General features: G+C 48.1%; 2 protein-coding genes across 3 annotated transcripts in view; both read right to left on the bottom strand.

Moving 5' to 3' along the window:
• LIMK2 (LIM domain kinase 2) overlaps positions 1–18702 on the bottom strand; it is a 54936-nt gene extending 36234 nt beyond the window's left edge. Inside the window, exons 1-2 of one of the 2 annotated variants that reach the window (XM_014834471.3) lie at positions 18514–18702; positions 7624–7723 (exon numbers count right to left, since the gene is read on the bottom strand). In XM_014834471.3, coding sequence (XP_014689957.1) covers positions 7624–7723; positions 18514–18529 — 116 coding nt within the window. In that variant the 5' untranslated portion in view covers positions 18530–18702. The remainder of the gene's footprint in view (positions 1–7623; positions 7724–18513) is intronic. The other variant, XM_044775554.2, reaches the window with a different exon arrangement.
• A 1845-nt stretch (positions 18703–20547) lies between these two features.
• Positions 20548–26228, bottom strand: part of RNF185 (ring finger protein 185) — a 30118-nt gene continuing 24437 nt past the window's right edge. Inside the window, exons 6-7 of the mRNA XM_014834502.3 lie at positions 24938–25055; positions 20548–23017 (exon numbers count right to left, since the gene is read on the bottom strand). Coding sequence (XP_014689988.1) covers positions 22920–23017; positions 24938–25055 — 216 coding nt within the window. The 3' untranslated portion in view covers positions 20548–22919. The remainder of the gene's footprint in view (positions 23018–24937; positions 25056–26228) is intronic.

The raw sequence follows: 26228 nt of genomic DNA, 5'->3' as shown, positions 1-26228 counted from the left end.
CTAATAAATGGCAGAACTAGGATTTGAACCCAAGCAATCTGGTTCTAGAGTCTGTGGTCTTAACTACCACCTGAGTGTGCTCTCATTACATGTAGATCTAACTAGTTTAACTCATAGAGGACAAACTTTATTTCCACGTTCTTGGGGAACTGCCAACCTATCTACCTATACCCTGCCATAAATTACCCATAAGTAAAAGATACTATGTTAAGTATTCCAATTTTTCCACTCTATACTTAATGGGCATCTTTAGCTAATAGCATCCTTCAAAGATTTCTAAAACTTAAAAACAAATAAATTTAGAAACTTACAATTAAAATTGAGATTTGTCAGATTTCAGGGCAATTCATAATTAGTTTGGGCTGAAATCATTTTTCCCTCTATTGCCTCTCTCTCCAGGGCTTGCTCCTGTCTGGAATTGTGCCTACAGAGAAACGCAGCTCAAGACCTACTGCTGGACAGGAGCACTCCTGGGCCAGCCTCTCTGGCTATTCTGGGGGCAGAATAAGTTTCAACTTCTCACCTCGACATTTGCAGGCAAATTTCCAAAACAACCCAATGTCCGGAACCGATTCCTCCCTGCCGTTTACAGTAAGTGCAGCCACGGTGGCTGCTAAGGGAAGGATGTGGGGAAGGGGCAGGGCAGGGAAAGGCCTCGCTTACATCATATCTTTTGGCCACCTCTGGCAATTCATTCAACAAATATCCCTCCCATGCTAAGGATATGTTCAGTGGTGACCCAACAAGGGGCAAAAAGCCCCGTGGTCCCTGACCAAGTTATGCTGACAGACTATTAGAGGTCTCAGGATGCCACTAAGGAGACGATCACATGAATAAATGTGAAATTAAAACCACAAAAAAGCTTCAAAGGAAAGGTCTATGAAAGCATAAAACAGGGGCCATGACCTATTTTATAACTACTTCCCTGAGACATCCAGGTAAGGATCTGGAGGATGAGCAGGAGTTAATTAGGCCAAAAGAGGGCAAGGGGGCATCCCAGGCAGAGGGAACGGGAGGAACAAAGGCCTTGTTAGAAGAAAGGAAGACGCACTTTGGACAGCGTGAAGAAGGGCAGAGAGGCTGAAGTAGAGAGAGCAGGAGGCTGTGGGGAGAGGCCAGACTACAGGGGGCTCTGTATGCCACGGGGGGCTCTAGGGGCCAAAGTAAGGACTTCAGTCTTTATCCGAGAATACTGGAAAGTAAGTTGTGGAAGTGTGTAAGAATGGAGAGACGACACAGTGTGACGCAGTCAGACTTTTTTAAAGATCACTCACTCTGGCTGCTCTGTGGAGAAGGGATTGCGGGTGCAGAGTGACTATGGACAGTTAGAAGTCCTCTGCAGTCACCCAGGTGAAAGAGGATGGTAGCACGGAACAGGGTGGAGGTGGGGGAAATGGAAAGAAGTGGATGCATTCAAAATATAATCTGGACATAAAACTGATAGGCTTGGGTATAGAGGATGAGAGAGAAGCATCCAAGCGGACTCCCAGGTGCCGGCTTGGGCAGTGCGCGGATGGTGGTGCCATTCAACAGGACAGGTGACAGTGGAAGAGGAACCAGTTTTGGGAGGAAGACAAAGTCCAGCTGGGTCTGGGGTGCCTGGAAGACATTCAAATGGACATGTGAAGGTGACGGCAGGACACATTGGTCTAGAGCTCAGTCAGGGGAAAAGTCTGGACTGGAGATACTGATTTCAGGATTGTCCTTGTGTGGAGGACAACAGAAGCCACAGGCGAGGGTAGGACTGCCTAGGGAGAAAACAGAGAACCACATCTGGGAAAAACACCACCATTTCAGAGCTGGATAGAGGAGGATAAGCAAACTGGAATGATGAGAGAAGTGGGGCGAAACGGAGGAGAGTGTGGAATGTCATGGAAGCCAAGGGAAGAGAACATTTCAAGAGCGACAAAGACACTAATAACAAATGCTACCATCTATTAAGTCCTAATTATGGCCAGGCACCGTGCCAAGGGCTTGGAATACATGATACAATTAATCTGCACAACAACAAATTGAAGTGGGAACCGTTTCCCCTTTTCTAGTTGATGAAACTGTGGCAAAGAGAAGTTCAGCAGTTGGTTCAAGGTCAGGTGTCTGATAAGAGAAACTGGTATGGAAACTCAAACAGCCTGACTCCAAACTCTGAGTCGCTTTTCTCTACTACCTCTAGTGCAGTTTAGGAGTTAATATAAAATGAAGACTGAAGAGTGCCCAGTGCACGAACCAACGAGTCTGTCCTCTGGAACATTACGAAGGGAAGCTGTGTCAGGACAGAGACAGCACGGAAGCCCGCTATTAGGAACGCCCTGTGTTATTACCTGTGTTCAGCTGTCTGAGGGAGTCAGTTAGAAGAGCAGGCCAGTACGTAAATCTGTATCCCCAACAGCATCTAATTTGGTGCCTTCAATACAGCAGACGATGCTCCAAATTAAATGTGAATGATTAATAGAAGAAGCACAAGGCTGCCACATGCTGCTAATCCTTCACATTATACCGTTCGAATGGTTTCAGAATGCTTTCTTCTCCGTACCTCCTTGTTCCTTACAACTACTCCATGAGGTAAATTACTTTCACCACATTTTATAGATAACAAACTGAGGCTCAAGTGGCAAAGGGACTCGCCCACAGTTACACAGCCAGCCTGGCTCCACTGAGACCTAAATCTAGGTCTTCTGACTTCAAGTCCACTGTTGTTTCCTGGAAGTCCCAGTGGAAAGAGGACCCTCCTGGGAGCTAGGGAGACTTGAGTTCAAATGTCAGCTCTGTGTGACCCTGGGCAAGTTCTTCTACCTTTCTGGGTCTTCCTGTTTTATATAAAATGGTGTTGCAGGGGCTGGCCCTGTGGCCTAGTGGTTAAGTTCAGCATGCTCTGCTTTGGTGGCCTGGGTTCACGGTTCGGATCTTGGGTGTGCACCTATACTACTTGTCAGCCATGCTGTGGTGGCAAGCAACATATAAAATAGAGGAAGACTGGCACAGATGTTAGCTCACGGTGAATCTTCCTCAAGCAAAAAAAAGAGGAAGATTTGCAACAGACGTTAGCTAAGGCTAATCTTCCTTAGAAAAAAAAAAACAGAAGAAGGAGAAAAAGAAGAGGAAGATGGGGTTGCAGGGTTATTGTGAGGGTTGACTCACATAATCTAAGTGAAACTCCAGATACAATGCTTAATAAATACCAGTCATCCATCCCCTGCCCCACCCCCACCCCCACCCCTTTCTATCCCTGCCCCAGACTGCAGCTGTGGGGCTTCTGTTATAGCATCTTAGTTGTCTCTTCCCAAAGAACAGAGCAGGATTAAGGCACATGGAAGGTTACATGCTGCTGCTGCTACATACTAGGAGTCCCACCCTGTGTTCATGCTAGAGTCCCTTGTGGGGGCACAGGAAGGCCGAGGTAGTAGCCTGTGCCTCTGTCAGGCAGGTCCCAGCTCCCTGCCCAACAGCCAGCCTTAATGATCCACTGGCCAGCTGTTTCCTTAGAAATAAACTAGACAAATGGCAAATCGGAATCCCAGGCCTGGGTCAATAAACGCAGCAGCAGCGCCCACAGTCCAACAGCAGATGGCAGAGTTGCTCCACTGACTCCCACGCCAGGAGCCGGCAGACCCAGGGGAAATTTAATAGCACTTTTATTGACACTTGAGAGTTCCTGAAGCCTTTGAACCAATACCCTTCAGTGTTATCTGACACCACCTGTGGCACGTAGGGTGAGTGTTTTTACCCTGAAGTTACAGAAGAGGAAACTGAGCCTCAGGGAGGTTAAATGACACGTCCATACCCAGAAATGCAAACAGATTCTTGTAAGCCAGGAGTCAGAACCCCAGCGAACTCTACTTAGTAGCTCTGTGACTAAGCAAATAACCTCCATTTCCCTATTTGTAAAATAGGTAAGACCAGTACGACAATGAGGTTATTGTAAGAATGCAATGAGATAACGCATGTGAGATGCTTAGCACAGTGTGTGGTGCAGAGTAGGCACTCAATAAATGGTACCTATTACTGTAATTATGATTCTACCTCACTTGTTTAGAAGGGGGTGTGGGTGAGAAAATGACCATGGCTTTCAGCATCACAGAAATACTCTGTCGTCAGTCAGCCCATTACACCACAGTCTCTGGTCGTTACGTGTGTAATTTCTTCACCAGCCTTTCCTGGAGTCAGAAATTTAGCGGAAATGATCTGTTGCCCGCTGAAATGACAAGAGCTCGCTGCATTATCCCTTTTCAAGGGCATAGCCATTAGAAACCACTTCTCAAAAGAGAAAGCTCAAATAGTGTGTGTTCATGGCCCTGAGAAAGGAGGCCCTGAATAGTTCCCAGGAGCCTTAAGAATGGTGGATTTTTTCCCTCTGATGATGCTGTTAGGAGTCAGGTCAAGCAACAGAGTCCCATGTAGGGGCCATAAAGACTAACAGAGGCAGCTTTTCCCTCTGCCCACGAACCCTCCTCTTTGGCCAAACACCTCTGATGAGGTGAAAGGGCAAGCATCAGAAAACTTGTCAAGGTTCTTTGGCTTGCCAACCTGCCAAGGGTCACCATTCATAGCTCGACACTCTAACCTCAGCCACAAACGACGTGAGCCTGGCTGCTTTCCTGGCCTCCCCCACTGAGAGAGCCAGTTCTGGAGAGCTTCAGAGAGAAAGGACACAGCTCTGGAGCCAATGACACTGCTCGAGGAAAGGAAAGGCCAGAGGTACTTAGTGTCTAAACAGGCCTATTGCAAAGACAGAAGAGAGGAAGTAGAAGGGCTGGTCAGCTGAGTGTCCAGAGATCAGAAGGATCCTGGCCAGGCGCCCAACTGCGCCACCACAATTACAGACTGGGCTACTTCCAGGAGGTCTGTCAGCTGGCCTCCACTCTACAGTCCCAGGTTCCAGCCCTAAGTGGCTCCCTATTTTCCTGGGTACCTGAGAATCTGGCAGAAGGTTATCGGAGGCAGGATTAGGGATGTAGCCACAGTGAGGGGGGAAGGGGTAGTGCAAGGAGAAGGCGAGGGAAGGAGTTTGGGCCAAACCCCAGCAATTTGTCCACTCAATATCCAGCCCCACCCTGTGACTAGGAAAACAAAGGTGTGGGGGAAGGGGAAAAGAAAAGTCATTTCCTTTATTGTAACTGCAGCCCAGCTGGGTGAGAGCAAGGTTGGAAGGGAGTCATGAAGAATGAACTGCTTTGGGTAGCATGGAGGGAGGGTCCTGCTTCCAGCAGGCCTGCACCCAGACACTCTGAATTCATCAGAGAATCACAGATGAGCTGGGGTGGAAGAGACCTTAAAAGACCATTCAGGCTGATGCCTCTTGCTCCGCATAACCCAGGTTACTTCCAGGGTCAGGCTGGGCCTTCACAGCCCTGAAGATCTTCCTCCAATTTGGGCAAAAGTCAAATTGGCTCCAAAGCAGATGCCCCCACGGCAAATTACTAGACTCCGTCTAAGGGGCTCCCCATCTTCCAGTTTGCATGGGAAAGCTCAGGAGTCTGGAGATGCACCCCTGCAATACGGCTGGATTAGAGACACTCCACCCTTGAGGCAAAGTTGTAAACAGGAGACGAATCTTCATGCTCTACTTCCCTCACAGGCATGATCTTTGGTTTAATTGTGCCAGAGTAATTCAAGGTTGACATTCATGCCGAGCCTCCACATCAGATGACCCATGAGTATGTAATAAGAGAAATAAATGTACGCATGGCGGTGTATATAAACACACACATAGTGTAATATAAAGTGACAGCTACTGATGATTAAGGGTTTTGTATGTGTCAGATGCTATGCTAGGCACTTTACACAGGTTCTCACACTTAATCCTCCCCAACCACCTCGTGGGAGTAGTACACTCTTATCCCCATTTTACAGATGAGGTGCCTGAAGCTCAGCAAAGTCACCTAAAGCCAGTTAATAAATTGCAAAGCCAGGATTTGAAACCAGATAGTCTCATTCCACAGCCTGCCTTCTTATCCACCACGATATCGTGGCTCACTTCTTTACGAGCATGTATTTGTGTGTATGGTTTTCTCTCTCTGACACATATCTCACACACACACAGCTAGCATCTGACCAGATCTACAAATGACCCAAGACTTCACTTCTAAGGCCGGCTCCTGCCATCCATGGCCCGTTGTGTAACTCTTTTTGTCTTTTTGGTTTCAGGCCTCTCATCTGTGATATGAAGCGGTTATATCACACAGTAGGTAGTCCCTTCTAGTTCTGAAGTTCTTTAGTTCTAGGAGAATCCAGAAATCCCAAAGATTTAGCATGTTGTACCCTATCCTGCTTATTTTGGATAGAAAATATTCATACAAATAGGAAAACAGCAGGAACAAATATGACCATCTGGGTTAGATGCCAAGGCAAGCCCCAGCCTGGGAACTCACTAGGTTCAGATGCTGCTGGTTAACCTCAGCTCCAAAAGGGAAGAGTCAGCCAAAGCTTTATCTGTAAGGTCCCTTAACAGCTCTGACGCTTTGCTCCTGTCTTACTAAAAGGCATAGTAAAGGTAGAATCAACTTGCCTGAGGGTAAAAGGAGGAGGAACCAAGGCAATTAGATCCACAGAGAAGATTGGAGAGCTCTGAGTTAGAGCTGAGACGGCACAAAAATGTTGGTTCCTCTCCAACTATTCCAGAGGCCAGAGCTCCCCAGACCAACCCCCTACACACCCCAACCCCGCGTAGTTCCTGTAGTTACGGGTGGAGGCAAGTGCTTAAAGGTCAATTAAATTACTTGATAGCAGCAAGAAGGATGCTTTACAACAAGAGCTGTGTGCGGGAGCTGGAATCTACACCACAGCACATGGTGCCTGTCTACGCAGTCTGTCTCATTCTCAGAATGTGAGCACAGTCCCACCACTTCAGAGCACGGGGGCCACACATGCCTACCCAGCCTCCGACATGGAATGACTGCAGGCCAGGCACTGTTTTATGTTCTGGAGAATGCAAAGACAAGCTCCCACTCTTGAGGATTCCAATCACCCAGGGGAAAGAAAGAACCATTCAGTGTGTGCCTACCATGTGCTGGGCCCTCGGTACACATGATTTCATTCAATCTTAACAAGTCTATGAGATAGAGTCTTAACGCCTGTATTTTCCTAATGACGAAACTGAGCCTCAGATGGCAGGAACAAATCTGATTTTAAAGTCTGCGTTACTTTCAAGAAACTGAGCTGCCTCCAAACAATAATCTAGGAGCTACAATAAAGTTCATAACAAAAAGCAGGACACTAGGGAGGCATCCTGTGGTGAAGAGCGGGCTCTGCCAACTGTGCTCAAAACAGCCCTTCAGGCACCTGCATAATGAGCAGTGCAGTGGTGGGAAAGTCACTCTTTCTGGGCCTCGGCTTCCTCATCTATAAAGCGACGGCGCTGGGACACCCTGGAAAGGGCTCCTCCATCCCCCCACCCCACCTCTAGCTGCAGCTGGCCCATTTATGGCTCTTCCACTTTCACCTGGTGTCGGGGGCCACACCTGACGTTTGCTCATGTGCCCTTCCTTGGCACACCCCGGCCCCTGCCCCCAGCTCACTCACACCGAAATGGAAACTCTCAAGTCAGAAGCTTATTTTTGCATTTTCAGAACATGAAATAGTGCCTGGCCCTTACTGCACTGGCAAAGACAGGAGGACAGGCCCACTTACCGGAAGCAAGAACTGTGCCAGGCTTCATTGACAGTCCTATACAATCTCTGGCTTGGTGCGACGTGGTCCCCACAGCCCTGACACCTCCAGGCATCCTCACCTGCACACAAAACCAAGGGGTTCAGAGGCTGAAGCAGCACGGAGCACAGGGACGGGATTTCTACTGTGTAGAATAAAACTGAGTTAAGAGACTCATATTGAAAGGGCTGGGCCAATGCTCGGCTAGATGCACAATTTCCTCCTCCAGAGGATCTCTGGTAAGTAAGCACTCATCCAGCCTCTGCTCATCTCTCCAGGGACAGGGAATTCAAGGCCTCAAAAGTAATCTCATTCCATATTTTTTTTTTTTAAAGATTTTATTATTTCCTTTTTCTCCCCAAAACCCCCCGGTACATAGCTGCATATTCTTCGTTGTGGGTTCTTCTAGTTGTGGCATATGGGACGCCGCCTCAGCGTGGTCTGATGAGCAGTGCCATGTCCGCGCCCAGGATTCGAACCAACGAAACACTGGGCCGCCTGCAGCGGAGTGCGCGAACTTAACCACTCGGCCATGGGGCCAGCCCCAATCTCATTCCATTTTTAAAAAATGGTTCTGATGGTTCCTTTTTCCACTGAAACAAAACTTGCCTTTTCCTTGAACTTTCAGCCTTGCTCATAGCTCTGAGTAGATGAAATGAACAAGGTCTTTTTCTTTTCAGGGTCAGCCTTTCTTACGACTGTTCCCAGCCAGCACCCAGAAACTTCTCTCTAGGTTAAATACATCATTGCCTTTTCCTATTCCTCCAAAGCTCTGGTTTCCCATCACCTAGTCCAGGAGCTCATTCATTCAGCTAACATCATGGGTCTTCTTGATGTAAAGCTCTATGTTGGAGACTGTTGGATAACACCATCCATGCTCCTCCAGGAGCAAATCCACTGGAAAAGAGACATTCTTCCATATTGTAATTTTTCATTTACATATTATTTCGGAGGTAGAAACAAAGTGCTATTTTAGCTCAGAGAAATAAGCTATAGGTACAGAAGGCAAAGAACAAACATCTAATGAACATCTCCTATATGCCAAGAACTGTGCTAGGTGCTTTCACAGACCCGATTTCATTTAATTCTCAAAACAATCCTGTGAGACAGGGATTATTATACTCATTTAATAGATGAGAGAACCATAACTTGGGGCTGGTGGTGACAGGCCAAGTGGCAGATCTAGCATTTTAACTCAAGTCTGGCTCATTCTAAAGCCCATGCTCTTCCCACTCCGCCATGTTAATTCCTGCTTATTCCACTGAGAGGAGTCAGGAAAGTCTTTGAAGGGGAAGCTGACACTTGAGCTGAGCCCTGAAAGATGGGGCACGTTTACCAAAGGCTGAGAAAGGATGCAAAAGAGCTGTGGAACATGGGTAATAGCACAGAGTCGATCCACGTTCCTCCAAAAGCGACAAAACACAATACTCCTGGTGTGGCTCAGATGCCACCTTCTTGAAATAAAGAGGGCAGCTGAGCTCAAGCTGTGGTACCTGACTCAGCCCTAGAAAGCAGGACAAGGTTGTTACAAGACTCCCTTGTGCGCTCCGTGTATGCAGCTTTGTTCTCTCTGGGTAACTCTAGACTGCCACAGGCACAGTGACAGTCACCGAATCTTGTTTCATAGACACAGGGGCCATGAATAGACAATGCACGGCTCCGGGCACTTCAAGATTGCTCAGCAGCATTCTGGGGCACCCAGGGCAGACAGCCCTGAGGAGAGTTAAATAAGCTGGCAGAAGGCTTTAAAACCTCGACCCACCCACTCCTCTCCTCTAGTTCCACAGCGACAGGACATACATGCCCATCACCTCCTGGATTTAAACTTCTCAGACTGTCAGTTGGGGCTTTTTGTTTTTTTGGGTGGTTGTGGCCAGAGACTATACCATCATCTTCACAAAAACTCCAAGGCAGAAAGTCTGCGAGACTCACTCAAATTGGGTTATGGACAGTGGGGGAGACAGTGAATTAGTGAGAGGGTTTTTAATGAACACAGACATCCAAATGAATCTTCCAAGTCTAGAGGTACCAGTTTGAAACATTTTTGGAAGTCTTACATGGAAGGGTTTTCAGAGTCAGTTTGTGAACTGCCACATCCCACCCCCAGCAAATCTTTCTTTCTTTCTTTTTGCAGAGGAAGATTCGCCCTAAACTAACATCTATTGCCAATCTCCCTCTTTTTTTTCCTCCCTAAAGCCCCAGTACAAAGTTGTGTATAGCTGTAAGTTCTTCTGCTTCTTCTATGTAAGCCACTGCCAGAACATGGCTATTGACAGACAAGTGGTGTGGTTCAACATCTGGGAAGCAAACTGGGGCGTCCAAAGCAGAGTGCACCAAATTTTAACCACTAGGCCATCAGGGCTGGCTCACTCCCAGCAAATCTTATTATTTTAAGTCACACCTTGTGTCTTGTTTTTACTTGTTAACCAAAAGGAATACTCTGTAACCTGACCACCCACTTAACAATTCAACATCTTGGCTCTACAACTTCTGGCTATTTCCAAAGTTCGAAAAGGATCAAGACTTTCCACTAGGAGGATATTCGAGATACTTTCTATCGCCACACCCTCTAGAGCCTGCCCTCCTTTCTCCAGTCCCGAGAAACTCAAAGCCATTCAATCAACACTTATTTAGCACCTGCTCTGTGGTAGGCACTGCGGACACAAAATCAAGACCCCTACTGGCTTCTCTCACATCCACCTGGTTCCACCTGCCCAATCTCTCTCCAGTCCCTCCCTGTGCCTCACCGCAGCTGGAGTTCAGGTCTTTGGCTTCTCTTCCCCGTCCCCTGCACCATCTTGGCTGGCTCACCCAGACTCGCCGATGTCTACAGAACAAAGGCTCAGCTGGTGAGCACGGCACTCCTGTTCTAGACTCCTCCTCTCCCACCTCTCAGAAGATATGCTCTTTCCGCTATCTCTACCACCACTCCCTTCTCCACTGGCTCCTTCCAGTTATCATTTAAATAAGTTCAAGTCTTTCCCATTAAAAAAAAAAAATCTGGACTCCATTTTCCCCTCTAGCTACCACCCTTGCAAACGCTTCACAGCCACATGTATTAGAAAGTTGTTTACACATTACCCCTCATTTCCTCTCTTCCCACTTACAGCATAATCCACTGCAATCTGACTTCCACCCCCGCCATTTCTCTGAAACTGTCTCACCAAGGGCAACAGTGACCGTTTATTGCTAAATTCAATGGACACGCTTCAGTCACTCTTTGAGCAAATATTTCCTGCATGCCAGCTATGTGTCTAACACTGTGCTGGGAAAAGGGCAGCAAACAAGAGAGCGATTAAACATAGAGCAGATATTAAACAATAACATAATTATTTTCATTATAATTGGGGCAAGTAGCATGAAGGAGATATCAAGTTCATAACTAGGAAAATGGGGGTGCGGTAGGGCAAACAAGTAATCCTTAGGGAAGTAATTTCCAAGCTGAGCTCTAAAGGATGAATATAAATTAACCAGGTAAAAAGGAGGAAGGAGGGCCGGCCTGGTGGCGCAGTGGTTAAGTTCGCAGGTTCTGCTTCTTGGCAGCCCGGCGTTCACGGTTCAGATCCATGGCACCGCTTGGCAAAAAGCCATGCTGTGGTAGGCGTCCCATGTACAAAGGAGAGGAGATGGGCATGGATGTTACCCCAGGGCCAGTCTTCCTCAGCAAAAAGAGGAGGATTGGCAATAGTTAGCTCAGGGCTGATCTTCCTCAAAAAAAAAGGAGGAAGGAAGGATAACAATGGAGACTGGGGTAGGGGAGACACGTGCAAAGGTCCTGAGGCAGGAACACAAACTCCCCACACATCATTAAAGTCAGCTACTGTCAGCTCCAAAGGACTAGGGAAAGCAAAACCGGTCTGCTACAGCCTCAATAAACATTTATTGTAGGAACCAATGGCCTTCCGCAAGGTGGCCCTAAAGAACCTTTATCTCTCACCATCCCTTACAAAGGATGCTCTAGCCACATTTCGATCTACTTTCTATTCCTGCCACACACATTCATGTTCTTGCATCCTAACATTCACACCTCAAGCTATTCTCTGTGTTTAGCATACTTTACCCACCTTTTTCCTTAATCAAACATCTAGCCTTCCTTGATGGTCCCCCAAAGGTAGGCAGTGTTTCTTTCACTTTGTCTATGCCTGCTTTATATTATTTATTCTGTAATTACAGTTCATTATGTTTCTGTCTCCTCCAGTCCCTCCCTCCACCCCCAGCTCCAAGGGGCAAAGACTGCACCTTGATCATCTTCAAATCTCTAGGGCCTAGCATACAGCCTGGTGCAGAACAGATACTCCTTTGTGTGGCAAAGCCAACTGAAAAAGTGGATCCAACTGCCAGCTGTAAAGATAAGCTCCAACCGTCAGCAGGGATGATTCAACTGGGAAAAGTGTTCTGGCTCTCAGGCTGACTACCTACAGGTAAAGTCACATCTAGGTGCACAGGCCTCAGTCTATCATGTTCTACCTGAGCAAGGATATTCACGCAGAGCCTTCAGCCTCCCAAGCCCAGACGTTCTTCCAAAGAATACTCTTGGCCTTTTCAGCTCCCTTACAGCCCTGAAAGTCCATGATCCTAGCTCTCTGATAACCTTCACTCTAGGAAAGGTGAGAGAAGTATAATAATACAAAGTCTTGGAGATTTCCGTGAGGCCCAATGGAAGACCAATCCCGAGTCCAGTCTGCCTAGGAAATTCTTCCTCCAGGAAAACACCTTGTTGTACCAGTTTGTTCACTCTCTCCCTCTACTGTATTTACCTCTCATATTTGCAGACTTATCAACAGTGGCTACTGACTGAGTCCAGAAAGGGAGATTGATTAAGTCAATGTCCTCAGTAGCCTCAAATAATAAGGGGCCCTTATTAAATGTTTAATAATCAGAAAAATGTGCCCTGACAGTTATTATTGGAATTTGTTGCTTACAAGAAGTGGTAAATGTGCAATGTAAACAAGATGAGAATTGTACCAAATGGCTCATTATAAAGTTCTCACCTTCAGGTTCTTTTGAATACTAGTATAAAACATATTCAGTTTATGCAGGATGCAAGGATGGTAAGGCTGGAAGGGCCTTTAGAAATCATCTACTCTAATCTAATTCTTTCATTTTTCTAAAAGAAAAGGAGAATTGAGCTGCCTAACCATCAGAAAGCTGATGTGGGGGGGGCTCAAACCCAAGTTCTGAGACTACCAGACCAGTAGCATTTTTATTATCTTACGCAGCCTCCGACAAGCTGAGACTTGCTCAAGACTACACAGTTGTTCCGTGGAAGGGCTTGGCCTGGTAGCTCAGCTCAGAGCCCATGCATTTCCCACAAGATACTAACATTCACCTTAATCTTGGTCTAAGAGCTGGGTTTCTGCAAACTAGTCCTTTTCAGACTTCAAAGTGGTGAGAAATCCCCAAGTGCTGAGAACTCATGAGACCATAAAGCCTAGCCTGAAGCAACATGCACAGACCCGATCCTCTTGTTTGAGAAAAATCCTTGATGCTTCTCATGTTCCACCAGGCAATGAGAACCAGGAACAAAATCCAGCCAATTCAGTGGAGTGCAAAACAACAAGTATGGTAACTGTTGTGACCCCTGGGATCTGGCAGGTCAGGTGTATAAACTGCACTTGTTTCAGGACAAAGCAGGAAGCAGAGGGGCAGGGCAGCAGCTCGTGGGGAACAGCCAAAAGAGAAAAGATCACATTTTAATGAAGTGACTACCAACGAGACTAACAGTAATGATTAACATTCCTTTAGATACTTTCCTCTATATCCCAAAGGGTTTTCCACCTCACTAGCTTACCAAATATTACCAAAGGGAGTGTCTAAGGAAAAAAGATTAGATGATTTTTAAAGGAGCTTTGGAAATTCTCTGGACCTTAGATTCTTCCTTCATAAAAGGAGGCGTCAAACGATTCCTTCTAGCTCTGAGAGTCTGTGACGCCAAACCAGGGGCTTCTCATTCAGGTGAAAAAAATGTCTATGTACAGACATAGGCATCTCAGAAAGTTTCATTCTTGCTGTTGTTCTCTTCTGCTTTTCTTCATCAGGAGAAATTTGTGAGGGTCAAGTAGAAGAACTAGAGTTAGACCTGGATTTGAAACCTGGCTCTGTGTCCTTGGGCAAATTATTTAACCTCTCTGAGCTTGTCTCTTAATCTTTAAAAAAGAGGATAATGCCACCTACTTTACAGGATTACCAAGAGGATTAAGAGAAACAACAATATATGTGAAAATACCTCCCGCAGTACCTGGCATTTAGTTGGCAAATGAATTGAGAGTGGCTTTTCTTCCTTCCTTCATGTATATCTAGGGGGTTGGCTGAGTAAAGGTTGAGCTGCATACGCTAACCTCTAAAACCTGAAGGGAACGTTTTCAACACAAATTGAGCAAATATTTTCTATGTGTCCACTTGCAAGACACAGACTAGGCCACAAACTGCTGGGGGCCCTTGGTGAGTACTCATGGGGCGTGAGGGACAAGGATATGTAGAGAAATAACACACGTCAGAAAGGGACAAACCAGGTGCCGGGGGCAGGGCAAGCTCGGCACAGTAATAAGACACCTGGTAGAGAAACAAACGAACAGATGGTTCCTGTGGCTTTCGGGCACTCAGGTTCTCACTTCCAACCGTGAGTTTACTCGGCTATGAGTGAGCAGGCATTTTCTTATCTGGAGGAAGACCTAGAGAGAATCTCTTTATCAGAAGACGAGTTCACCAATTCACATATTCCCAGATGGCAGTTCTCTACCCATTGTCAATAACAGGGAAAAAACTCCAACTACTTTGAGTCCTTATCGTGTGCCGGGCAGCGTTCTCAGCACTATGCAAGCACGAACGAACTGAACATAAAGATCCCATGACAAGGACTAGTTGTGAAGGACTATTACTGTTCCCATTTTACCGAAGAGGAAACTGAAATGCTCAGCAAACAAGTGTTAGAGCTGGGATTAGACCATAGGTCTGCTAAACTCCAAAGTCTATATCTTTACATTTTAGACTTTCTTTCCAGGAAAAATAAATTACAGGCAAAAGATCTGACAAAATAGAATCCCAGGGTGGACGTTCAAGGAATACTTTAATAGAACCAGGCAACGGTTTCACGTTCTAGTTACTGTTGGATGTAAATTAATAGGTAAAACAGTCTAATTCTTGTTACTGGATAAAGAAAGGGGAGGGGTGAGAAAGAAAAGAGACTTGGAAGAGACTGCCACAGTTCTCACAGGTCCTCTCACTGAAATGCCAAAGTGATGCCTGGGGTGCCCCCCCCCAACCCCCCAAGTATGCCCTGAGCCCTAGCCCCCTCCAGGTTGCACTGATCAGATGCCAGCCCTGGGGTGGGTATCAGCCCAGCTTCCAGAAGGTGCGGAAAATCCACCAGGAATGTGGAAAGCCTAATACAGCCCGTTGAACATGATGGGTTTCTACTCAGCTCTGAAACCTTGTGGTTCTCTTGGGTCCTACCTTGCTCCCTCCACCCCATATCTACGGCCATCCAAGTCACACTGCTCTGCCCATGACAAGAGGCATTTCCTACTGGTTGATGCTTTCTTCTCCATTCCTATCACTAACACCTCAGCTCAGGGCCCACTCTATCTACCTCCAGACTGGTGCCCTGTCTCACCCTTGTCCAATCCATCCTGCCCACCAATGCCAGATTGATAGTCTAAAAGCAAAATGCCCATGTTATGACTCTTCCTCCCTCTGAACCTATGGTCTCTATTACAGACTGGAAAATTCCACAAGCCTGGCATTAAACCCTCCACGGTCTGGCTTCACCCACCCTCTCAGCCTTACCTTCCACCTCCTCTGACTCCTCCACTCCCAATCCTCATCTCTACCACACATACGAATTCCCCACCCTTGTGAAGACCTTGAAACTTGACCACCTTTCCCTCCTACTCCCACAGGCTTCTTCCCTACCAGGATATCATCCTGCCCCCACCCCCTTTTTTTAACCTACCTAAGACTTCTCAAACCTCACCTTCTTCAAGAAGCATTCCCTGACCAAATCTGGTAGCCACCCTGGACACCTTGCTGTTCTTCAAACATGCCAAGCACATTCCTGGCTCAGGGTCTTTGCTCATTCTCTTTTATCCTCTCTGGAATGTTCTTCCCCCAGATATCTAAATGGCTCACTTCCTTGCTTCAGTTCTCTGCTCAGATGTCGCTAACCAGAGAGGCTCCCCTGACCTCCCACTGCTCCTATGCCCTTATCCTACTTTATTCCTCTTCAGAGCATTTAGCCCTAATGGATGATATTCATATATTTACACATTGTCTATCTCTCCCGCCAGAACACACACTCCATTAGGGAAGGGATTTGGTCTACTTTGTTCCCAGTTGTATCCTCCAGGGCCTAGAAGTGCTTGGTACACAGTAGGAACTCAATATATATTTGTGGAATGAATATGTGTACAGAGTTCTTTCCCACCTTTGAAATTCCATGTTATTGCAAATAAGCCTTATAACAATGTGTCTTGATTTGTCCATTTTTTTCTTAATTACTCTCAATAGACAGTGAATTTCTTGAAGGTGTAAACCACAAATTCATTTCCACAAATACTTATTACGGGCTTCCTGTGCGCCAGGCCCTGTGTCTCAGGCAGCCTGGAATACTGGAAAGAGCACTGCGGGGAGAACTCCTAGATTAGCCCTGGCTCTACCACTCGTTCACCAACCCTGGACAAATCCATTTTCCTGCCCGGGCCTCAGTTCTTCACATGTAAAATGAGGAGTTACATTATCACAAGTCTCTCCCGGCTTTAGCATCTGTTAAAATTCATAAGAGGTGAAACTCGGCCCAGCCCAGTGCCTTCGACATCACAGGCACTCAGTAAATATTTGATTTCTTTCTTGTTGATTCTCCTGTTACACAAGAATCTGAGTTGTCTTGGAACACAGTTTGGACAGAACAAGTAAAAGTTTAAGTCCTATTTCCTTCTCTGACTCCATGGGCAACCTCATTCTGGTGTTCGTGATACAGAGAGGATGAAGTATTGAATTTGAAATTGGAAAATATGAATTCTGACCATGGCTTATTTGACTATGGAACCCTGAACAAATCACTTCTGAGTCTTAGTCTCCCCACTCCTAAAAAACCCACATTGGCCTTCTCTCAGTTCTTCAGAGGCACCACATGACTTCCTACCTCAAGGCCTTTTTATGCTGTTCCCTCTGCCTGGAATGTTCTTTGCCCTTTCTCTTCTGAATTAACTTCTACTTATCCTCAGGGATTAGCATAAACTTGCTTTTTTAAGGACAGTATTCCCTATCCACTCTCCTTCCCCTGCTGCACTCTTATAGCACTATCTCAACTGTTTATCTTGAATATTGTACCATTTATCTCAATTGATACCTCAATTATTTAATGTCCATCTCTAGGACTGCAAGCACCACAAAGCAAGGACTGTGTCTGTTTTGTTCATCACTATACTGCTCAGCACTTGGCTAAGTACATGGCACAGAAGTATCTAACAAATACTCTTATGGAAGAACGTATAAACTAATGCATCTAGAGGCTTTAATGCCTCTAGACAGCTTTTTGGTTTACTCAGAGAAAATGTAATAAACACCATTGTACTCTAAGATCTTCTGCAAGTTTCTGAGAATCAAGGTTCAAGACGGGACACCTATGTTACACAGAGGTTAGAAAAAGTCATCGGAAATCATGAGCTGAAGAATTTTGAAAGCCAAAAAAACAAAAGATGAAGGGACAGGCAGCATTTCTACCTCTAGCCCTCTTTCTCCAGAAGCCTATTATCAAGAATGAGAAAATCCTATGCTCCCAGGGTGAGGAAGTGACCCACTGGTGGCCTGGTTCTTGTATTCAGGATGCAGGAAGTGACTGTCCACAGGCTGAAAGGCAGGAAGCGGGGGTAGATATCCAGGACAACTTCCCCCCTCCACTAGTCCCTCCTGCCACCTCTAGAAAGCTTCTGGACGCTGACCCTAGCCGACCTAGAGACTGAGCCACCTACACAGGTGTCTGGGAAACACAGGCAACAGAAAGTCCCTGGTGCTGGGGGACACGCCAGGAGGGCAGGAAGCTGCAGGGTGGTGTGTGAGGTGACCGGGAGGGGACTGCAGGGCCAGCTAACCTAACCCTGAAGCTAACCTTCACCCTTAGACAGCTCTTCTTTCCAGGAGGTGTTTGGCCCCATTCCTCTCCTGTCTCACAGAGGCCAAGGGAGGACCCGGCTCCCATGGGAGGGCTCAAAACCCCAGGGAGCCTACCTTCCCCAGGAAGAATGCTCCAATCTCTCCCCAGCCTCGATCCGTGTCCTAAACCCCAAGGGAGCCCACCCTCTCCTTTTTCCCCGCAAAGAGCCCCAAGACCCAGGGGACCGCAGGCATCAGGACCCCACGAGAAGCCTTGGATCCTATCGGGAAAGTCATACTCTCCTCCATTTCCCCCAGAAAACCCAGAACCCGGGGCAATTCTCCATCCCCTCCTAATTGCCCAGAAGCCCGAGGATCCCGTACTCCCCATATTCCACAAAACACTCAGTCCAAGGGAACCCAGGCCCCCTAGCTGCCTTAAAAGGGTTTTCATTTGAGGACCTGCAGTCGCGAGGTCCACAAAAAAAGCTGGCCCCCTGGCAGAGCCAGCATCCCTTCCTCCCGGGGACCTCAACTCGCGGGAAGCCGCCCAACCTTCCTGCCCCGCGCAGCTCTATCTCCGGCCCCCCAATTCCCGGAGCCCCACAACCTCCGAGTCCTCGAGGTGCGCTGTGCTCACTTTCCAAATTCTCCTTCTAAGGAACCCGGACCCAGGGGCGTCCACTCAGCCCGAGACCCCCGAGAGGCCGCCGGCTCCCCTCGGGCGCCCGGGCCCGGGCTTCCGAGATAACGGTGGGACAGGACGGCGCGGCCCTTCCTTACCCGCCTCCTCGGCCATGGTCCCGGGGGCGCAGAAGTGCGGCGGAAGAAGCAGGGGCGCAGCAGCCACTCTCAGCTCCCGCCGCCGCCTCAGGCGCGGGAGGACCTCAGCCCCGGGCGCCAGCGGGATGCGCCGCCTACGGCGCCCGGGGAGGACCAAACCGCACCTGGCACCGGGGCCCGCCCGCCGACGCCAGGACCCGCCCCCAGACCCCGGACCAGGACCCGCCCCCTGGCTTGGGCTCCTCGACGGCCCTGGCGCCCTCTGTGGGCGCCAAGCTGGTAAGCGTGATTTTGCTCAGGCCAGAGGTCTCAACGCAGAGGATCCTCAGCCCATTTTACAGATGGGGACAGCTGAGGACCAAAGGGGACAAGTTCGACTCCTAATGGCTCAGCTTATTAGGAGCTGAGCTGGGATGGAAACCCAGGTCTTCTGACTCCCAGTCAAAAGCTCTTTCCAGGAGTGTTTGGAATCAAGAATATGAATAGAGAGAAACCAGGTCTACCCCACAAATAGCTTTGGGGGTTGAAAGTGGACTTTTCTTAGAAGCTTCCAGCTCAGAGAAGCCATTTCTCTGTGCCACTATGAGTAAGCTGACACTCAGTATATAATCTCTAGGTCAAAGATGGCATGGAGGTGGTACAATCAGCATTCCAGGGGCAGATCCTTAGCAAGGCCAAGTAGGTATATAAATGAACCCAGCACACCAGATCTTCCAGTTTTTCACGACAAGCCAAAAATCCAGGTCTTTAAGTGAAATTTCCCACTTTTTAAAATGTTGGAAACATTAAAAAATTCTAAGAATGCCATGTAGGCCAAAGGAAACACACCTGTGGACTAGATTTGCCCTGCGGGCTCCTCTTTGTGGAGGAAAGAGCACTGGACGAGGAGTCGGGACACCAGACTGGTTTCTGGCAGCTGCTAGCAGGCTGAGGGGCCTTGAGAACCACTTCCCTTCACTGGGTTTGGGAGTGGATTGGGGTCCTCCGTGTGAGGAGGGGTTGGCCACATCACCTGCTCCCTGAGATTCCTCCCATTTGATTCTCTTGTGCTGGATCTTTGGCAACTGTCATTTCCCTAGATCAGATTTAGGTCATGTGAAACGTGTCCAAATGACCAGGAAGGAACAAGGATAGGGCCCAAGGAAATGGATCACGATGCCCCACAAGGACAAAGTTCAACCCAGCTGCTCTGGTCCCAGCACTCTTGAGTAAGCAAAGATGAACACTGCTCTCTTTCTTCCTGCCCTCTGTGGTCCAAACCGGATGCTGGGCTTATGAGTTCCTGAAGTTCCCTTATCTTTCCATTTCCTACTACAGTTGTCCCCGGGTATCCATGGGGGATGGGTTCCAGGAGCCCCCCGCGAGTACCAAAATCCATGGATGCTCAAGTCCCTTAGTGGGCCCTCCATACCCACGGATGCAGAACCCACGGATAAGGAGGGCCAAATGTATATCTTAGCGCCATTCAACTTGATAACTGTTAGGTCAGAGTGTAAGAGGGAGAAAAGAAAAAAATCTCCTTTCAGAGGGATGACCCGTAGCTCTAGTGTGCTGGGGAGCCTGAGGCTGGGCCAGGTTTGTATCCTCACCATCTTCCATCTCACACTCTGCTACTGAGGAAACTCAGGAAGCAGCACAGCCTCTGCTCCAGGAAGAGGGGTTGGTGGGGGCCCACCTGCCCTGTTGAGGAACATGCGGAGAGATGAAGACACTGAATAACCTGGTTGTCCTCAAGGCTCTGACAGACCACAAGCTAAGCTCCATCATGGCAGCTTGCAAGCTTAGGAATTCCATGCACTTTTCAGGGCCAGGACTGCCTGTCAGACAGGTCACACCTTGGGCAAGACTGTGTATGAAGCCAGGCCTCCAACCTATGCTTCTCATCTCTAATTATGGATGGCTGTCTGAGAACTTTCATCCTCAGTGTGACATTTCCAAGGACGCACAGGTGCTTCCCACAGGCCAGACTGGTGTGGCCACTCCCCAACCCATTCACCACCTCCCATGACAAAGACAAGAAGTTCAAAGCTCACAGTAATGTAAAACCATTTGTTTAATTCTAAATCATATCACTTTCACAACAGTGAAAATCAGTGACTGGTCAAGGTGTGTCACTGTACATGGTGTCATTTTCTGACTGTGGCTGGGACCTGGTCCTAACCCACAAAGGTGGCAGGCGGGGGGTGGAGGCAAAGAACATAGAAAATACACACAAAAGAAGGGAGTATTGCCTTGGCAGAGGGCAGTGGGAAGGGGGCTCCCTGTCGGGGCTGGGCCAGCAGTCCCAAGTCAGCTCTCCTGCCCCAGCTCCTGGAGGCGGATGAGTGGGGGCCTATAAGCTTTAAAATCAAAGGGCATGTGGCCAACCTGGCTTTGCAAACAGGTTCCTGGGATGCCTTTGCTGGTGGTGCTCTCCAGGGCTCACTCCATTTCGTAAGGAGTCCAAGGGATTCGTCTTTCTATCCACGACCCTTTAACCTTTCTTCTGGGACCATCTGACTGAAGTCCTCTACTTCACCCACCACTAGGTGGAGCCATTGCACTGAGGGAATCCCACCAATCCTCTTCAGCTGAGAAACTCCAGGGGCCACCCTCTGACTCTGGGGATCTCCAGAAGGTAATAAAAAGAGCACTCTTAAGTGGGTGCCCCCAAGGACGTTTAAAATCCAGCAGGCACACTGTAAAGCTGGTGGCTTACTCCTACCAAATGAATTCAGCAAACGATATCCAATACTTACATTTTGTCTGTTTAAACACTGAACTCTGGCATTGACAGGTACAAGGGAAATGGGTGGGGCTGTGGAGAGGGGAGGAGGGCTTCCTTCATCTTCTTCCTCAAGGTCTTGGTTCACACACTATGCAGAGCCATATCTGGAAAAGAGCACTAAGTGGGGCTTTCTACCACTTGTTGGCTATTGCTGGGAGTAAGCCAGGAGCAGTGTGGACTGGAGAAGTGACAGAGAGGCCCCCAGAGGAAGTCCACCTCCCCCCACCCTCGACGTCTCCTGTAAGGAGATGGATTTCTAGGAAGAGACCTGACTGGCAGAGTGAGAACCATTCCATCAAGTGACCTGTCTTCCTGCCTGGCACCGCACTCCTTCAATCAGATTCGGAAGAAGAAGCTTGTGAAGTTGAAAAACAAATCAAAGGCTTGGGAAGAATGAGTGCCCCTGGAAATTTCCAGGGGAAGACTTCCACAGGAAGACCATATCATATGATTATATTGAGGCTCCCCAGGTCCTGTGCCTGGCTTTTACAAATCATCAGGGATTGCCTGTTCTGCAGTCCCAGGCTTCCCTGGTTTTAGAACACACACAAGGAGTTTTCAGGAGAATCCATTGAGCCACACCAAAATCAGGGTCACAAGCTGGTCTCCCCCTTCCCTGCCTCTTCATTAAAAACAATTTAGCTTCTGAGGAAGGTGGTCTTCAACATGCAGCTTGACTGACTTGACAAAGCCCCCAGTTTCCTTTGGGCAGGTCTGGGAGAGGATGCACCCGGAGCTTCTGCAGCCTTGCGGACAGGGCCGCTTGTTCGGTTGCTCCTCCATCAGAGCTCGGAATCCCACCGGAGTCCTGACTGCAGGTCTTTCCTCACAGGCAGCAGTCAGTCCCGGCTCGGCAGCAGTCTAGGCTGTGTGCCCTCTAGCCAAGAGGCAGATGCACATAGTTTTGGGGGGAAAGCTGATGGGAAATCTGGGAGTGAAGCCACATGTCTCCAGGGACAATCTAATCCAGGAAACCAGGAGGTCATTCAAGCCAATCTCTGGGGCCAAAGACACTGAGCACACCCTAGAGCCAAAAAAAGATCTTTGGGTCTCTGGTGAATTCCTGAAGTGGCTCCAGCTCCAGCTGCTGCCATTATGATCTTTATAGGACAGCAATTTCTTGCATTTCTGCTGAGGAGGAGGAGGAAATAGGACAGAGCAGCACTGGGACCTGGAAGGAGAACCTCTCTGTATGAGGAGCCCTAGGGATTTCAGAGGTCATTTGTCAAGGGGTATTTAAAGAGATAAAAGAAAGTACTATTTGGTTCATCCCTTTGTTTTTGTAGTATTAAACTCAGGTGACACTGTACTGCCAGTTTTGCTCTTCCTGCCTTTTCCCTGTGCAGAGTCAGGACCTGCTGAGCTGGCTGGAACAGGATTTCATGGTGTAACCCATGAGAGATGACTCAATGCCAAGGACTGAGGATAGCAGGGTGTTCCCAGCAGTGGCCACATTCTAGGGTCCTCGACAGCTGGTCTTGAGTCCGAAAGCTCTGATGGAGAAGCAAAACTCCTTGATGTATTACTGACCCCACTGATTCCAGGGGTCAGGATTAGCCAGGAAGTCAAACATCAAGAGCTGGGGTGGTGTGTCACCAGTCCAGAGGCCCTGCCATGGATGTAGGCCAGGAGCCCAGCATTAGGCAATCAGGAGCCAGAACATGATCACCAGGGCCACAAACAGGAAGAGGCGTGACAGGAACTGCTCGTCCACGTACTGGGGCGTTCCAGGGACAGCTGCAGAGACAGGAGGGAGAAGAGAGACTGTCAGAATGCTGCTGCTGTGCACACTGCCCATTTGGGCCAGAAGTGGAGAGCATCACTGTTCATCTCTTTACAACAGAATCCTGCACACTAAAAAGCTTTCCAAACCCCAAATAATATTAGGCAAAATAAAACTGGAATTACGAAAACACATGGAATAATATAACAATGAGGATAAGGTCTCCAATTTATCCTAAGAGGGTTTGGCCTGCAGGTGCAAATAAAACAGGAAACTCTTAGAAGAAATAATAAAAGAAAAGCTACTGTTTGTTAAGCATCTTCTGTGTGCTAAGTATTTTGTACACACATTATTGTTTGGTGGGTATTATTCCTCTCACTTTGTGTAAGAAGAAACTGAAGCACAGGTAGGAGGTGACCTGCCGGAGATCACAAGGCTCAGGAGGTGGTGGCAGAGCTCTGCAGCTGCGTGCTCAGCCTCTCTGCACACCGCATCTCGAGTCACATAGTCTCTAGATTCTGGCACTTTTGAGCCTGGAGGGGTCTCAGAGAGCCCCACACAGAATGCCTTTCTTTTCCAGAGGAGAGAACTAAGGCCCAGACAGTCAAAATGATTTGTCTCCCTCATCACACAGCCAATAGGGGCAGAAGTGGATTGAGAGGCTGGCTCTCCACTCCCCTCTGCTTTAAGAAAAGCTACTATGTAGAGCTCTCTGTCTTGACTTTGGGGGAAGGAGAGTAAGAGAATCTAGATCCAGGATGGGCAAATTGTACCAAACATTACAAGGGAAAACTGTCTGTGATTGTGGCAGGGAGATAAAATGATTCAGAGTCCAGCCTGGCTGTGGAACTCTGTTTACCGGGGGAACGCAGGGTGAGCTCTGGACCAGGCTGGAGGGAAGCAAGCTACCAGGCAAATTCCTGCTGCCTCCCCAGGGCTCTATTCCCACTTCAGAGTACAGCATGCCCCTGCCCTTTGGGGTCTCCTTCCTCTGAGAAAACAACATGTGAACACACGAGAAACCTTTGCAGTAGATGAAGTAAGGAAGGGCATTCCCAAGATCTCTGGGTGCTGTACTATTCCCAGTTAGGTGCTCTGATGGACTCATGCAAGCAGGCAGTCAACAGAGACTTACCGATTGCCCGCTATGTGCCAAGCACCAGGGTGGGAATGCAGGAGTAGGCTTCTATCCCTAGAGCATAAGCTCCTGGCCAGGAACCACACACTGGTCCCTTCTGTACTCCACACTGTGCCCAGTACACATGAGGCTCCAACAAGTGCAAACAGAGCTCAACTGACCTTGGCATCTCAGCAGACTCCATGGGAAGGATCTTGGCCCAGGGGTCAGATTGCGATACAGTACAGGGCACCAACCTCACCACCCTGCTCTACACTGAATGCAGCTGACACCTTCAAGCTGGCTGGACGGAGAAAGGCAGCAGCAAGTGGCACACCTAAGAAGGGTTCCCAAAGGGCTGGGGCTTGGGACCAGCCCCATGTGTGTCCTGAGGGAAGCTGGACAGAGAATGGAGAGGCCATGATTCCTGCAGGGTCGCCTTGCCCCTCGCTGCCCCCAAATGGTCAAAGTGGGCGGTATGCACAGGACTAGGCTTTTCCTCAGGTGGGTATCATTTATACTTTTTCATCTTATGGGCATGGGGTACGTCTTGGGAAACATTTGTAACTGAGCTAACTGCACACCTGTCTCAAAGGCTTGTTGTGAGGATCCCCCAAAATTATAATGGCAAGTGCTGTGAACGTGCCTAATACTTGGTAAGTGCGCGATATCATTAGCATAACTACCAGTAATCTGAAAAGAGTTCAGCATATTTTGAAAAGGCTGATTATCCAAGCAGTGACAATTATCTGCAACCTTTATACTGCCGAATTCCAAGGAGGCTTCAAGCAGGATTACCAAAGAATTAGGGTCTTACCTGGAGGAGGCCGCCCATCATTTATGTTAAATGCTGTGGCAAAAATCCCAAAGGGAAATGCCCCAATTCCAAAAGACATCTGGAAGCCACCATCCCCAAATCCAAATCCTTGAAATCCCTGCGTGGAAGAAATGCAAATAAGAACAAGAAGCAGGTTTCTCTTACACCTATCAAACACGTCACCTTAAATGTGGCATCCACCTCTCCTGCCACCTGTTTCCAAGGGGGGACATCTTTTCCTCCCATTTAGACCCCAAAGCAAAGGCCTCAAACCAGGTGGCCACTCTGCCTTTCTAGCCTTCAAGGGGTCCCAGCGAAGGAGCTGTGAATGCCAGAAAGGACCGGCTCTGACCCAAGGTAAAACACTGCTGACGCAAGTCAGGGTTCTTAGAGCTCCAGGCTCTTTCCCAGAGTGGCACACTAGCCAGTAAAATTTTCTACATACTTTGTAACAGCAAAATTGGCAATAACTCCTACGCCCAATTACAAGGGAATATTAGAACAAGCTACACATTATCGGTAATAGCAAATAAGTGGAAATCTAATTAACCAACAATGGAGGTCATGATCAGAAACTTGATACATGCTGTCTGAGGACCATTACACACTGACCCTGCAGCAAGAGAAACTCTTGTGACCAAGTTACCAGACAAAACTGAATACTATGGTCACAAGTACATGACAATATGTAGGTATGTGGACAAGACATAGGTATAAGTATTTTCCCTTAAAATTTTAATATTGTTACAGAGAATTTTTAAAATTTAAAATACTTTAACTTTTTTCTGATTACAAAAAGATACATGCTGGGGCCAGCCCGGTGGCGCAGAGGTTAAGTGCGCACGTTCCGCTTTGGCGGCCCGGGGTTTGCTGCTTCGGATCCCGGGTGTGGACATGGCACCGCTCAGCAAGCCATGCTGCGGTAGGCGTCCCACACATAAAGTAGAGGAAGATGGGCATGGATGTTAGCTCAGGGCCAGTCTTCCTCAGCAAAAAGAGGAGGATTGGCAGCAGTGAGCTCAGGGCTAATTTTCCTCAAAAAAAAAAAAAAAGATACATGCTTATTATAAGAAATTCAAGGGCTGGCCCCGTGGCCGAGTGGTTAAGTCCACGCGCTCTGCTTCAGCGGCCCAGGGTTTCGCCGGTTCGGATCGTCGGCATGGACATGGCACTGCTCATCAAGCCAAGCTGAGGAGGCAGCCCACTTAACACAAGCAGAGGGACCTACAACTAGAATATACAACTATGTACTGGGGGGCTTTGGGGAGAAGAAGGAGGAAAAAAAGAAGAT

The sequence above is a fragment of the Equus asinus genome, chromosome 8 (assembly GCF_041296235.1).
Source record: "Equus asinus isolate D_3611 breed Donkey chromosome 8, EquAss-T2T_v2, whole genome shotgun sequence".
Lineage (NCBI taxonomy): Eukaryota > Metazoa > Chordata > Mammalia > Perissodactyla > Equidae > Equus > Equus asinus.
Note: the sequence above shows the minus strand (reverse complement) of the source record. Positions and strands in the feature narration are given on the sequence as shown.